The sequence below is a fragment of the Gopherus evgoodei genome, chromosome 2 (genome assembly GCF_007399415.2).
Source record: "Gopherus evgoodei ecotype Sinaloan lineage chromosome 2, rGopEvg1_v1.p, whole genome shotgun sequence".
NCBI classification, from domain to species: domain Eukaryota; kingdom Metazoa; phylum Chordata; order Testudines; family Testudinidae; genus Gopherus; species Gopherus evgoodei.
Window position 1 is genome coordinate 33,115,837 of NC_044323.1, and position 14,179 is coordinate 33,130,015.

The 14,179-nt window shown below is 44.3% G+C and overlaps 1 protein-coding gene across 11 annotated transcripts in view; it reads left to right on the top strand.

Annotated features, from left to right (window-relative positions):
* Positions 1-6,271: 6,271 nt before the first annotated feature.
* Positions 6,272-14,179, top strand: part of ABI1 (abl interactor 1) — a 121,416-nt gene continuing 113,508 nt past the window's right edge. For 5 of the 11 annotated variants that reach the window (XM_030550318.1, XM_030550312.1, XM_030550315.1 and 2 more), the window contains exon 1: positions 6,273-6,518. In XM_030550318.1, coding sequence (XP_030406178.1) covers positions 6,402-6,518 — 117 coding nt within the window. In that variant the 5' untranslated portion in view covers positions 6,273-6,401. Of the gene's footprint in view, positions 6,519-10,441; positions 10,640-14,179 lie in introns of all 11 variants that reach the window. The other 6 variants (XM_030550310.1, XM_030550313.1, XM_030550314.1 and 3 more) reach the window with 4 other exon arrangements.

A 14,179-nucleotide genomic window follows, 5' to 3' on the forward strand; every position in this document is an offset into this window, starting at 1 on the left:
ATGTATGTGATTTGAGGGGGGGGGCGCAAGATGGAAGTTTCACCTAGGACGCAAAATATCCTTGCACCGGCCCTGGCAACACCGATTTCAGCGCTACTTGCCTTGTCAGGGAGGAATACAGATATCGATATTAAGAGCCCTTTATATCCAAGTAAAGGGCTTCGTTGTGTGGACGGGTGCAGGGTTAATTCGGTTTAATGCTGCTAAATTTGAAATAAACTCCTAGTGCAGATCAGGCCTTAGTATTAAAGCTACCTGTGAAACGTGTCAATAAGGATCACTGCTAGACGGCAACAACTCTGTTTTAAATGACTGCTTTAAAATATCCCAATGTTTCCATTACAATATTGTTCAACCTCAGTTCTGGCAATTTACCACTGTCATGTGAGACTGACCAGCTCACCCTTTCACCACACAAACACTCTTCTCATCCTGATTAGAAGCTGAATAGGAAGAAGGAGCAGGCTGCCTTATGTGGTTGACTCTGCTGAGTCCTGGCTCCTTTTTTCTCCCCACATGACAAGCTATCTCTTGGTTTTCTCAAATACTGCAGACTGCACTGACTCGACCCATTGGAGGACTCCAGCCACAGGTACTTCTGTTCTTTTTGCAGCCTTTTAAAGTGACATTATGAGGAAATTTAGGAGGGGAATCTACCTTTTCACTGGAGACATCTGGCAGTGATAGGAGGAGAAAAACAAAGAGGAAGGGTAAGTATGGAGGGAGGTAAGGCCAGGAGCTGGATGAGATGGGAGTGGGGAAAGATCTCAGTGATAAGATGGAAAATGAAGGGGCAAAAGCCACTTGGAAGGAGAGTACCTAATTGTGTGAGGCCAGTGAGGAAAGATGAAAGGACAGGGGGAGGCAAGAACAGAAAGGAGAATAATGGGCATGGGGAGCAGGAAATACAGTGGAGTAGAGAATGGGAGAATTTGAGAGGACAGAGAATGGGAGGGACAGATTACTGGGGATTTAGTTGGGGATTGGTCCTAAGGTCCCTTCCAGTCATGATATTCTAGGATTCTATGGTATTAGAGAAGGGATAAAATTGATGGACATTAGCTGGGGTGTGAAGAAATGGGATAAAAGATAAGACCAGCATGGAAGAGGGATGGAGAGGAGCAAGGCAAGTGTGAAAAAAGGATTGGGATAGAAAGAGGGTAAATATGTTAGGGGAGAAAGGTCAAATCAGAATAAAATACTGGAGAACTGTTTATTTTTGTGCCTCTTATTTTGTGTGTTCTGAAGTCAGCAATTTTATGTTTTATTATTTTTGTGCTCTCCAGCAGCTCAGGCTGCCTAGCAATTACTGGCTTGAGTATGCTTGGTCTGCCATTGCAAAGAACTCCTGCTGCCTAGCAACAAGCAATGTGAGTGTCAGTGTTGTGCAGTGGACAGAGCACTGGATTCCAAGTCAGGCAGAGCTCGGAAACAGTGAGCAGACGGTGGTAGAATGTACGGGCACCTCTCTGAAGATACTCCTGTCCTCTGGAATCTCAGCTTTCATTAATGAAGTCTCTAGTTATTATAGTTGTGAAGACAACCTAAAAATATGAATTGAATGTAAGCCAATGCAGAGATGCCTGTGTGAATACTTAGTGAATACTAAAAGATATCAACTGCCCCATTCATCTCAGTGTGATTTCTAACTCAGAGGCCCACTGATAACTGAAGTATCAATATTGTTAACGATTTAATTCTTCCTGTAAGGTGTGGTCCAGAAAAGATTTTTTTGGTATAACCTAAAATCTAAATGTAAACAAATATAGCATTGCTGGTATAACCTTACAGGCAGACACTCTTATTCTTGTATCAGAGTAGCAGCCGTGTTAGTCTGTATCTGCAAAAAGAACACGAGTGAGTACTTGTGGCACCTTAGAGACTAACAAATTTATTTGAGCATAAGCTTTCGTGGGCTACAGTCTCTAAGAGTGCTGAACTTGAATTAATATGCAAATTAGATACAATTAACTTAGGTTTGAACAGAGACTGATAGTGGTTGGGCCATTACACTAATTGAATCTATTTCCCCATGTTAAGTATCCTCACACCTACTATGGATCATCTCGATTATCACTTCAAAAGTTTTTTTCTCCTGCTGATGATAGCTCATCTCAGTTGATTGCCCTCTTACAGTTGGTATGGCTACTTCCACCTTTTCATGTTCTCTGTATGTATAAATATCTTCTTGCTGTATATTCCAGTCTATGCATCCAATAAAGTGGGCTATAGCCCATGAAAGCTTATGCTCAAATAAATTTGTTAGTCTCTAAGGTGCCACAAGTACTCCTGTTCTTTATTCTTGTATAAGTCCCATTTTTTTTTCAATTTAAGCTTTTGTTATTTTGGAAGGATTTTAAACTAACCACCAAAACTCATTCTTATACCAGAATCAGTGTGTTTACATTGGGGGCGGGGCAGTTATACCAGTGTAACTATATCTGTATAACTAGTAAAGCTTTCCACTGTTGGCAAGTCCTAAGAAAGGAGACAGAACGTCACAGATCAGGAAAAATTACTGGGGGTAAAATCTCATTTTGGTGCCACAAGCAGGTGCAGTTTGGACTATAGCACCACTTATTTCCCGCCCCCAATGAAAAACGAGCCAAGCCCAAGGATGAGCTTGTGGGTGTCTTCAACCCGCACTGAGGGGGAATCAACATCGAGAAGCCAGATGGAGCTCAGAGAAATGCATCAATATGTTTTAAACAGCTACAAAAATCTACTGTGAGAACAATCTCATTTAGACAACTCACAAGGACAGAATTTATTTTGTGGGTAGAGCCTGAAGATACCACTATCTATTCTCTTCCAATCTGACCCCTGGAGTCAGGAAAGGTGTTCTGTCTCCTCAGCTCTGCTGCTGGCTTGCTTTGTCATCTTGAGTGAATCACTTGCCCTTGTTTTCCCTGTCTACAAATGGGACTAAAATAGTGTCATGGCAGGTTGGGCCTTCACTCCTGTCTTCCTTGCAGAAACTGTGCAGACTCCGGTGGTTGTGTATTCACAGCACTCACTCATTTTAAGTTCCCTCTACCACTACCACAACACTCCCTATGCAACAGTCTATTTACAATTTCTATAGTGCTTTTGGCCCTATCCTCTGGACCTGCCGGGAAGAGCTGCCTTCCTGAGGCTTCTATGTGACATAGCTCAACTAGCCCTCTGTCACATCCTTCCTGTGCCTCTTTAGCAGACTTGGGCTGATGAGCTAATTGGTTCCTTATCCCATCCAGCTGGCCAGCTTATCTAATTACCTTTCTCTGCTTTCTCTGGTGAATTAAGTGGCATCTAAGTGACTAAGAGGGCTGGCTTGCTCTTTAGCCTCTAGCACTCTGTCACACAGGTGCAGCCAGGTGGTCCTATAAACATCTTCTGTGTTATTTTTCTTAGTATGCAAGCAAGTTTTGATTCTTGTAAAGACGTGCTGTGTTATTGGTAGTGTTGGGTCGTGCAAGGTTTTTTTCTGCATAGAGGCAGATTAGGGAGAAAGGAAACTGTTGTGACACTTTTTGCTGTGAGCTCTGACTAATGTACATTCTTGAGGCACAGGTTGTTCCCTCGGAATCAGCCGGGCATTGGTGTTGGGCTAGGATTCCTAGAAGCTGTGATTGCCCTGCCTGCTTTCTAACTAACTCATTTCACTTATACCGCTTTAATCTAAATATATCCAGACCTCACATCATGGATTTCTCTTACATTTGTAAAGTCAACCTGCATGTCCCCAGATGTCTGCTAACTTTTGGCACAAGGGCAACACTATGTCAGAACAGGACACTGATACCAGAAAAAGGAGCAACAATAGTGTTATGCTGAAAAGTGTGAGGGCTTGTCTACATCACAAAGTTGCAGCGCTGGTGAGGGGGTTACAGCGCTGCAACTTAGGAGGTGTACACATCTGCAGGGCATCACCAGCGCTGCAACTCCCTGTTTGCAGCGCTGGCCGTACTCCCGTTTTGTCTGGGGTGTAGAGGATCCAGCGCTGGTGATCCAGCGCTGGTAATCAAGTGTAGACACTTACCAGCGCTTTTCTTGACCTCCGTGGAATAAGTAGGTATGCCAGCATACCTGAGGAAGCCTCTGGTAATCAAGCAGGTCTCCTTCCCTGGTTTGCTCTCGCGTTCCCCGAACCCCCAAGCAAGCAGGTCTCCTTCCCTGCGGTTTGCAGGGGGGTTCGGGGAACGCGAGAGCAAACCGTGGCGAAGCTGGTCTCCTTCCCCGGTTTGCTCTCGCGTTCCCCGAACCCCCGTGCAAGCAGGTCTCCTTCCCTGCGGTTTGCAGGGGGGTTCGGGGAACGCGAGAGCAAACCGCGGCGAAGCTGGTCTCCTTCCCCGGTTTGCTCTCGCGTTCCCCGAACCCCCATGCAAGCAGGTCTCCTTCCCTGCGGTTTGCTCTCGCGTTCCCCGAACCCCCGAGCAAGCAGGTCTCCTTCCCTGCGGTTTGCAGGGCGGTTCGGGGAACGCGAGAGCAAACCGCGGTGAAGCTGGTCTCCTTCCCCGGTTTGCTCTCGCGTTCCCCGAACCCCCCTTGAAGCCGCCCAACAGCGCTTCAGTGTGGCCACATCTAACACCACTTGCAGCGCTGGTTGCTGTAAGTGTGGCCACTCTGCAGCGCTGGCCCTATACAGCTGTACTAATACAGCTGTAACAACCAGCACTGCAAAATTGTAGATGTAGACATACCCTGAATGGCTGCCATCAAGCAGTCTTGATCTGTAGACAATACCAAGCTTTGTTAAAGCTGAGGGATGTGGTAATCTCTTTTCTTTCAGGCTGAAGGAGTGATTAAGTGCCCCTTTTATAGTGATAGCTGGAAACAACAGGAAGCCACCATCTAAGGCAACAGACTGCATTGCAAGGCCGATCAGCTGAGCTGTGACATCTAAGGGCTTTCCCTGATATTGATGGTAAAATACAGGGGTAGGGATTGATTAGTTGCTGCTACATGCAAAAGACAGCCTGCAGAAAGTGAGAGAAACAGTACTGAATGTGGCCCCGAGAAAGCCGAGTGATGCTGCTTCTTTTGGGCATGGTACTCGCTGAAAGGTCCAACTTGGATTTTTGAGCAAGGAAACTGCTTGTTGTTTATTCCTACAGTATTCATGGAAACAAGGCTTTGTGCACATTCTTTGGAAAAAAACAGGATTGCATCATAGAAATACCTGACTCACACAATTAATTTATCTTCTTAAGAGGGATATTCCAGCATCAAGGCCCCAAATATTGGCTAACCTCATGGGCTAAAAGAGGGACAAAAATAACATATTAACCTCTGTTTAATATTTTAAGTGCTACTTAGAAAAAGAACCATATGAATGCTGATTTTATTCATTGTTATTACTATTAGTCAGGAACTCTTTTTGTTTGTTTGCTGTTTCAGTGTACTTTAATTTCCAACAGAGTACTAGTTCCGTCCTACACAACTTCAGTACAGTTCCTTCAGATCTACTGCTGAAAAACACTATATTCATTCTGAGTATTATTATTATTATCACAATTGTCACTAATTGTCATCCTTGCTGGTAGTTTCTACAGAGAAGCCAATGGCTCTGAATAGGCCTTGAGACTGAACCGCTCCCTGAACTGTTTGAAGTTCCCTGCAGCACAGAGGGCAATCAGCATGAAGTGAAAGTAAAGCAGCTGTTGAACAAACACTCTCAAAAGTCTGCTTGAAAAAGGTCTAATCTAGTGAGGCCGGAAGACAAGGTGGATAAGAGAGGGGTGGATGAGAGGAAGGTGTTTCACTATCTGATTGTCAGCCTCAGCAGTGGCCCTTTTGTCTGTCCCCATGCTGTAATACAGAGAGGATCTTGGCCAGACACTGAGGAGCTCGCTGGCTCGCTGCTGTTTTCATTTCCCATTGTTGCAGCGCCCAGCCAGGCCCTACCATGCTTTGAACTGAAGCCGGTGGAAATAAGCAAGGCTGGCAGCTCTCCCTCTGGTGAGAAACTGTCACTGTAAGTGCTAGGCTGACCAGACAGCAAGTGCGAAAAAACAGGATGCAGGTGCGAGGGGGTAATAAGAGCCCATATAAGAAAACGACCCAAAAATCAGGACTGTTCCTATAAAATCAGGCCATCTGGTCACCCTAGTAAGTGCCCACAAGGCTCACTCTATGAGCCAGGGCCTGCCCTTTTCTGGTACCCATCCCCAGCCTCCATCCGCCCAGCTCTGCCAACTGCATGCGCAGACCAGGAACTCAATCGCAGCGGGGGGGGAGGCCTAGCGCAGACTACAACTCCCAGCGTGCAGTGCGGCTGGCACTTCGGGGTGGGTGGGGCAAGCACGGCGGCCTGACGAAAGCGAGGCGAGGAGGAATCCCACAATACCAGGCGGGCTGTGTGGGCTCGCCGCCGCCGCTGTTTCTTTAATGCAAGAGGAAGCGATGCGGAGGGGTGGAAAATGGCAGAGCTGCAGATGCTGCTAGAGGAGGAAATCCCTTCAGGCAAGCGGGCGCTGCTCGAGAGCTACCAGAACCTCACCCGCGTGGCCGACTACTGCGAGAACAACTACATCCAGGTGAGCGCGCCGCGCCGCGCCGGGCGAGAAGGGAGGCGCTGCTGGCGGGTGCAGGAAGTGGGCAGCGAATGTTGCAACAGCCGGGGGAGCCTCCGAGACACTGTATCGCCCGGCAGCCGCCTTTGCTGAGCCGCCCTGATACCTCCTCCCTTCCCTTTGCATTTCAACTTTCTAGCCAAATCCCGTCCCCCCGCGCCTGTGTCTGGGAAGGGGGGTGACTATTCCCTCAGTTGAGCACAGAGGGTGTGTCTCTTTAATTTATTTATTGTGACTCACAGCGCCCAGATCTCCCCGGGGTGGGGAGAGGGTAGATTGTACATGCCTCTTATGAAGGGCTTGTAAATCTGCCTGTGTGCCTGTTTCAGACCGAATTCCTCAACCCTCCTCTTCTCTTCTCCCCCCCCACCCCTTTTACAGCTTGGCTCAACCATTAAAAAAAAAATCCCTGAAGTGCTGGAGCTTCGTAGGTCACTTGAAATAGAGACCTAGGCATCACCTTTTTTTTTTTCTCTTACCTTTTCGGGGTGTATTTTCCATCCCTGTTAGGTGTGTGAAGAGGTGAATTTCAGAAAGGATTTAAGAGTGAGGTTGGCAAATACTGATTTCTGGGTAGTGTTGAAATACAATTGACAAATGCAGAATTACGTTTGTATGTTATGGGAGGAGGGACAGTTCTCCCCCCCCCCATACACAACATATAACAATCAAAGTGGAAATTGTTTATTTAATATTTCGCATTTAATTATCACTAAGACTAAGTGAATTACGTTCCTGGCATGCTGCACTGGCGATCCTGAATTGTTAAAATTAACAGTTTGCATGTGTATAGACAGTAATGTGAAAGCATGATATGGTATTTCAGCATGGCAGTTTCTCCTTCTGAGAGGGCAGGGCTGCTTGCTTCATAATTCAAACATCCTATAGCAATATTTTTAAACTGGGTGTCTCTTGCTGCAAGATACAACCTGATTCACTTGTCTTGTATCTTTCAATTAATTAGGAGAATTCTTCACCAGCTTGTTCAGTGTTTTCCTAACCTTTTTTTTAACTCTCTTGTGTGTGTGCTTACTTTAAGTATATTTTAATTTGTCCTTTAAAAGTATTTTCATAGTAGTAATCTGTATAAATCTGAATATAATTGTGTGCATACACCTGGATTGGAGTAGACACAGAGCTCTTCCCAGATGTCCAATATAGTTCATGGACAAACTTTCTTAAGAAAAGAGCATTAAAAATTATGCATTCTAATTTTATGGCTCCTCCTTTATAATGTAAATAAACCTATTGACTGTAATATACCAATGGCTGGGACTAGGTTTAACCTTTTAGTTAATATAGTTTTTTAATGTCTTAATATTTAGCGTTTGTCTGAAACTGGCAGACTGTTTTATCTGTGCAAGTGGAACAGTAATTTGGTGGTTTTACCAAACTTTAAATATCCCTCAATGTCCCTTTGTAAATTACTCTTTTTTTCAAAATGTGAGGCAGTGCTGTTGATATTTGAATGAAAATTGAGGTAGCAAATCAGTGTTTGTTTTGGGAAGGATTTAGATCCTTTTCACATTCTGAGGCGATAAGGGTTGAACTGTTTTTATTCTTCAGTTACTTGCTCCACCCAAAGAAAGCTGGTTATATAAATGCTTCAAAGAGGCGAGGTTACATTTGGGTTTACTCATGGGAATATGACAAACACTAGTGTGGTAATTTCAGCACGTTTTGACCTGTCAACTTTTTTTAAAAATATTTCAGGAGAGTTGTGGAGAATCTTTCTGGCATTACATGTTGCTTTCAAATAGTCTTAAACATCACAGTTTAAAAAAAAAAAAACTAACTTAAGAGTCATGTCCTCATCAGTAATTTGAAATCAATCTGACCAAGAATCATCTTAAGAATCAAGTAAAAGCAGCAAAGAATCCTGTGGCACCTGATAGACTAACAGACGTTTTGGAGCATGAGCTTTCGTGGGTGAATACCCACTTCCTCAGATGCATTCACCCATGAAAGCTCATGCTCCAAAACGTCTGTTAGTCTATAAGGTGCCACAGGATTCTTTGCTGGTTTTACAGATCTAGACTAAGGGCTTGTCTACATCAGAAAGTTGCAGCGCTGGTGAGGGAGTTACAGCGCTGCAACTTAGGAGGTGTACACATCTGCAGGGCACCACCAGCGCTGCAACTCCCTGTTTGCAGCGCTGGCCGTACTCCCGTTTTGTCTCGGGTGTAGAGGATCCAGCGCGGGTGATCCAGCGCTGGTAATCAAGTATAGACACTTACCAGCGCTTTTCTTGACCTCCGTGGAATAAGCAGGTATCCCAGCATCACCGAGGAAGCCTCTGGTAATCAAACTGGTCTCCTTCCCCAGCTTGCTCTCGCGTTCCCCGAACCCCGAGCAAGCAGGTCTCCTTCCCTGAGGTTTGCTGGGTGGCTCCGGGAACGCGAGAGCAAACCGCGGCGAAGCTGGTCTCCTTTCCCGGTTTGCTCTTGCGTTCCCGAACCCCCGAACAAGCAGGTCTCCTTCCCTGCGGTTTGCAGGGTGGTTCGGGGAACGCGAGAGCAAACCGCGGCGAAGCTGGTCTCCTTTCCCGGTTTGCTCTCGCGTTCCCGAACCCCCGAGCAAGCAGGTCTCCTTCCCTGCGGTTTGCAGGGTGGTTCGGGGAACGCGAGAGCAAACCGCGGCGAAGCTGGTCTCCTTTCCCGGTTTGCTCTCGCGTTCCCGGAACCCCCCTTGAAGCCGCCCAACAGCGCTGCAGTGTGGCCACATTTAACACCACTTGCAGCGCTGGTTGCTGTAAGTGTGGCCACTCTGCAGCGCTGGCCCTATACAGCTGTACTAATACAGCTGTAACAACCAGCGCTGCAAAATTTTAGATGTAGACATGGCCTAACACGGCTACCCCTCTGATACTTAGGAATCAAGGTCGACTGTATACAGAATCAGTATATTTTAGTTTGTCCGCATACAGCTGTATATATCTCTGTTGGAAGGAAGCAGTATATACTAAGGTGAATAAACAGGAGTTTAGTCATAGTTTTGTGGATTATATACTTAGTTTGTATTCTGTGTAGGTTTAGCCCAATTCATTAAAAGTGGTAAATGAAATGATACTCATCTCATTTTTAGTGCAAATAGTTTTCCAGTGGTTGTGTAAAGCCACCTGTTCTATAGTTGGAGTAATGTAGATATGATTACAATCAGTCTCCTGGAACAGTAGTGTCAATGTTGGGGGGCAGGAGGGGGGAAAGGGGAGGGAGGAAGGAGGGGCTGCCACAGAATTAGAGGATGCAGCACACAAGGCGGTGTAGGGTTGTGAGAATGGGGAGCTATCAAAACAAAACATGGTGTTTGTCAATTCAATGGTACTTAATACAAATAGTATTTTTAGAACTAGGTAGGTATTGCTCCCAACTGCCCTAGATATCGCCAGGAAAAGGCAGAGCAGATCAAGATGAGAGAACTATACATTAAGTACAGTGTTTAAAACGCTTCAAAAATGAGATGCTTTATAATTTGGCCTTATGTATGTTTAACTGACACAAACCAGGCTCTTAGAACGATGATTACTGGTATCTCTATTAGAAATCTCAATTTTTTGGAGAACAACATTGTGCTGCTTAGTGCAGAAGGTGTTTCTCTCTTGCCACCTCCTCTGCTTTTTGTACAGTATGTCTGACAGCCCTTTTGACCAAAGTGCACAAATATTGTTGCAAACACTTTTTTTGATGGATGTTCTCAATTTTGATATCTTGCATTGTTCCTTCACTGTGGCAAGAATGTAGCCTTTTATAAGATTACTGATTTTTTTCCTCTGAAAAGTCTTTTGAAACTGTATATGTATTAAAAATGCCTGTATATTTAAGTCTGGAACAACTAGGCTTAATTTCTAGTCCCCTCCCTTTCTCTCCTTCCTACTTTGCCCTCAACAGCTGATGCTAATCTTTGGATGTCAATGCTATGAGGAACTGAGAAATTGCTACTGGCTACCATTGCAGTGAAACAAACAACAACAAAGCAGAAATCCAGAGAGTAATGTATCTAGTCCACCAGGCCGTGTATATGCTGGTTATCTGATAGGAAGGAAGGAAGAGGAATGCTGTGAGACGGCACTGAAAGGAGCCAATGAGGTTAGGAGAAGATTCAAAATACTAAAAGGAAATTTTAGTGTGGTGACTGTTGGGGAGAGAAAAGGGAAAAGACACTGAATGTAGAAGTAACATCAACTACCTCTTATTATAAATGTTGGGGGGTGGAGGGGCTTAAAGATTTGATTAGTGGGAAACTATATAAATAACTGTTACATTGCTGGTTTTAATTTGTAACTAGATTTAAAATGTATCTTAAACTTCTGTTATGCTTGGAGATGTTAGTGATTTGGAAACAGCTAGAAATGTAGTATCTGATCTATAACCACAGTTCTCAAACTTTCCAGAGTACTGTACCCCTTTCAGAAGGCTTTGTCTTGCGTACCCCAAGTTTCATCTCCCTTAAACTACTAGCTTACAAAATCAGACATAGAAATACAAAAGTGTCACTGCCTACTATTACTGAAATTGCTTACTTTCTCATTGTTACCATATAATTTTAAAATAAATCATGACCTCCAGGTTGAAAGAAACTGAAATACACCTCTACCCTGATATAAAGTGGTCCTCAGGAGCCAAAAAATCTTGTTATAGGTGAAACCATGCTATATCAAACTTGCTTTGATCTGCCAGAGAGTGCAGCCCCCTCCCCCCCAAACAGTGCTTTACTGCATAATGTCCGAATTTGTGTTATATTGCATTGCGTTATATCGGGGTAGAGGTGTACTATATAGAGCAGTATAAAGAAATCATTGTATGACATTTTAGTTTGTACTGACTTCACTAGGGCTTTTCATGTAGCCTGTTGTAAAACTGGGCAAATATCTAGATGAGTTGACATGCCCCTCGTTGAGATCACTGATCGAGGAGACATGGCAAGCTAACAAATGGTTTATGATAACTTTTTAAAGATGAGGCTTTGATTCTTCCATTGGCTATGCGTTGTCTTGCCTCTCCTTGTGAAAGGAACTATCTTAATACAAATAGCTGCTTGGGGATCAAATCTTGTTGTTTTTAGTTACCTAAATTCCCTCTTAGTGTTATGTTGGAATTTGTTTACTTTAATACACATGCCATCATTAGTTTTATGATAGGTAGCAAGCTAGAAAAGGGGACATTTTGCTTATGAATAAGTATGTTTGTTTTATAATGTGCTGTATGATATGAATGAGGGAGAAAGATTTGGCACTCCTTGGTAAGTCCCAAGCTAAGGTTGCCAATTTTCTAATTGCAGAAAACCAAACACCCCGTCCTGCCCCTTCTCTGAGGGCTCACCCCCTACTCCCTTCATTCCCTCTCCCTCTGTTGCTTGCTCTCCCCCACCCTCACTCACTTTTGCCAGGCTGGGATGGGGATGGAGTGCGGGAGGAATGAGGGCTCCATCTAGAGTTGCAGGCTCTGGGATGGGGCTGGGGATGAGAGGCTTGGGGTATAGGAGAGGGCTCTGGGCTGGGGCAGAGGGGTTTGGAGTGCATGAGGGAGTGTGGGCTTGTTGGGGGGGGGAGTTTTGGTATGTGGGGAGGTGCAGGCTCTGAGCAGCGATTACCTCAGGTGGTTCCTAGAAGTGGATGATACGTTCCTCTGGCTCCTGGGTGGAGTGATGGCCCCCACAGCTCCCATTGGCCATGGTTCCTGACCAATAGGAGCTGTGGAGTTGGCATTCTGGGTGGGGGCTGTCCACAGAGACTCCCTGTGCTTAGGGGCCACAGGGAGATGCCACTGCTTCTGGGAGCTATGCAGAGCCAGGGCAGGCAGGGAACCTGCCTTAGCTCCGCTGACCGGACTTTTAATGGCCCAGTCAGTGGTGCTGACTGGCACTGCCAGAGTCCCTTTTTGACCAGACGCCTGGCAACCCTAAAGGATTTGCCTTCATTGTGTACCCCCTTCCCCCCAAAAAAAGAAACCAAACCAAAAACCACCAATAACCCTCCCCCCTTAAAAAAAAAAAAAAAAAAGAGTTGGGTTAAATTAAAAGCACACACGTTAACAGTAAAACACAGCAACTAGGGTTAGCAACTTGAGTTCAACTCCAGGATCCCCTATGGGATTTAATATAGCTGCTAACCAGAGTTAAACATTGTTGCCATGTCTTCCCTACTGTTTGAATCTGAGTTAGCTAACATGAGTTAAGAGAGTTAAGAACACACTTTTTTTTTTTTTTGCAGTGAAGGCATAAATTAAAAGACAAGCCTCAGTTTTCGATTCTGTTCCCTTTCCCATAATCCATCATGACTGCTATTAAACTGCGCAAATATTTGTGGTGTTATGTAGCAATTTGGGGATTGTGATTGTGGTGAAATCCTTCTTTGGCAACACAATATAGAAATAACATACAGACTTAAAAAGTACTCAGAATCAAAACTGTCTAGCTCCTCAATTAGAAATACTAATTTACCGTAGATGTCTCTCACAGTTTCTAGTCTGACTGGGCTTTATTGCTTAGCTTTAGTGAATATATCTGCAATAACTTGCTTATTGGGTGTGGCGATGAAAAATAGAAATGATAAAGGAAGCTGTGGTCTTCAGTGTTTTGTTGACATCTTCCTTTGAGTTGCTGCACTTGATTGCAGTACAAGAACTAATGTAGTGAGTTTCCTTCTGTAATGGGTCTATAACAGGGGTCGGCAACCTTTCAGAAGTGGTGTGCGGAGTCTTCATTTATTCACTCTAAGGTTTTGTGTGCCAGTAATATATTTTAACCTTTTTAAAAGGTCTCTTTCTAGAAGTCTATAATATATAACTAACCTATTGTTGTATGTAAAGTAAATAATGTTTAAGAAGCTTCATTTAAAATTAAATTAAAATGTAGAGCCCCCCGGACCGGTGGCCAGAACCTGGCAGTGTGAGTGCCACTGAAAATCAACTTACGTGCCTCCTTCGGCACATATGCCATAGGTTGCCTACCCCTGGTCTATAAAATACTGATTGTAAACCCTGACAGTTTAAGTCAAGACAGTGGAACAGTACTTATCTCATGGTCTGGTTAAGTGCAGACAGCTGCATTGTTTGCTTCAGTGCTTTTCTGTTAGACTGCTGTGGGAACATCTAGTAATTAAATCAAATGTGATTTTTTTTTTATTTTTAAGATCACATTCAGAACCTCTAAACTAATGGCTTGAAATACCATGTGAATCTTGTAAATGATGATTATTCTGAGCTTTTTAATGCTGGAGTCACTTTTTTATTTTTTGTGAATGGACTCTATCTAGCTTTTAGAAGTCAATTTCGTAAATAATAAACATGAGACTTTGAGGAACTATGTGCTGAATTGCTTAAATGTGCCTTTTTGGATGTGGTGTTTCCTGCTTTAACTTCGAGTCTGGTATGTGGAAACCATAGTTCATGCTAAGCTGACTGAGCTATTCTGGAAGAAAGGGAGAAACAAGGGCATAGTTTTTTTAGATTGACCCTTGGAATTCACCCTATTGGAGGAAATTGGAGGTTTCCTTCCTGCTTGGGGTAGGGGGAGGGGGGAGGAAGGGGGAAAGATACATGTTACGTGGGGGGAAAAAACTGTACAGGTCAAATGTCCTATCCTTCTGGTAGGATGTGTGTGTTGGTATGGAAGGTCTGATCTGATTG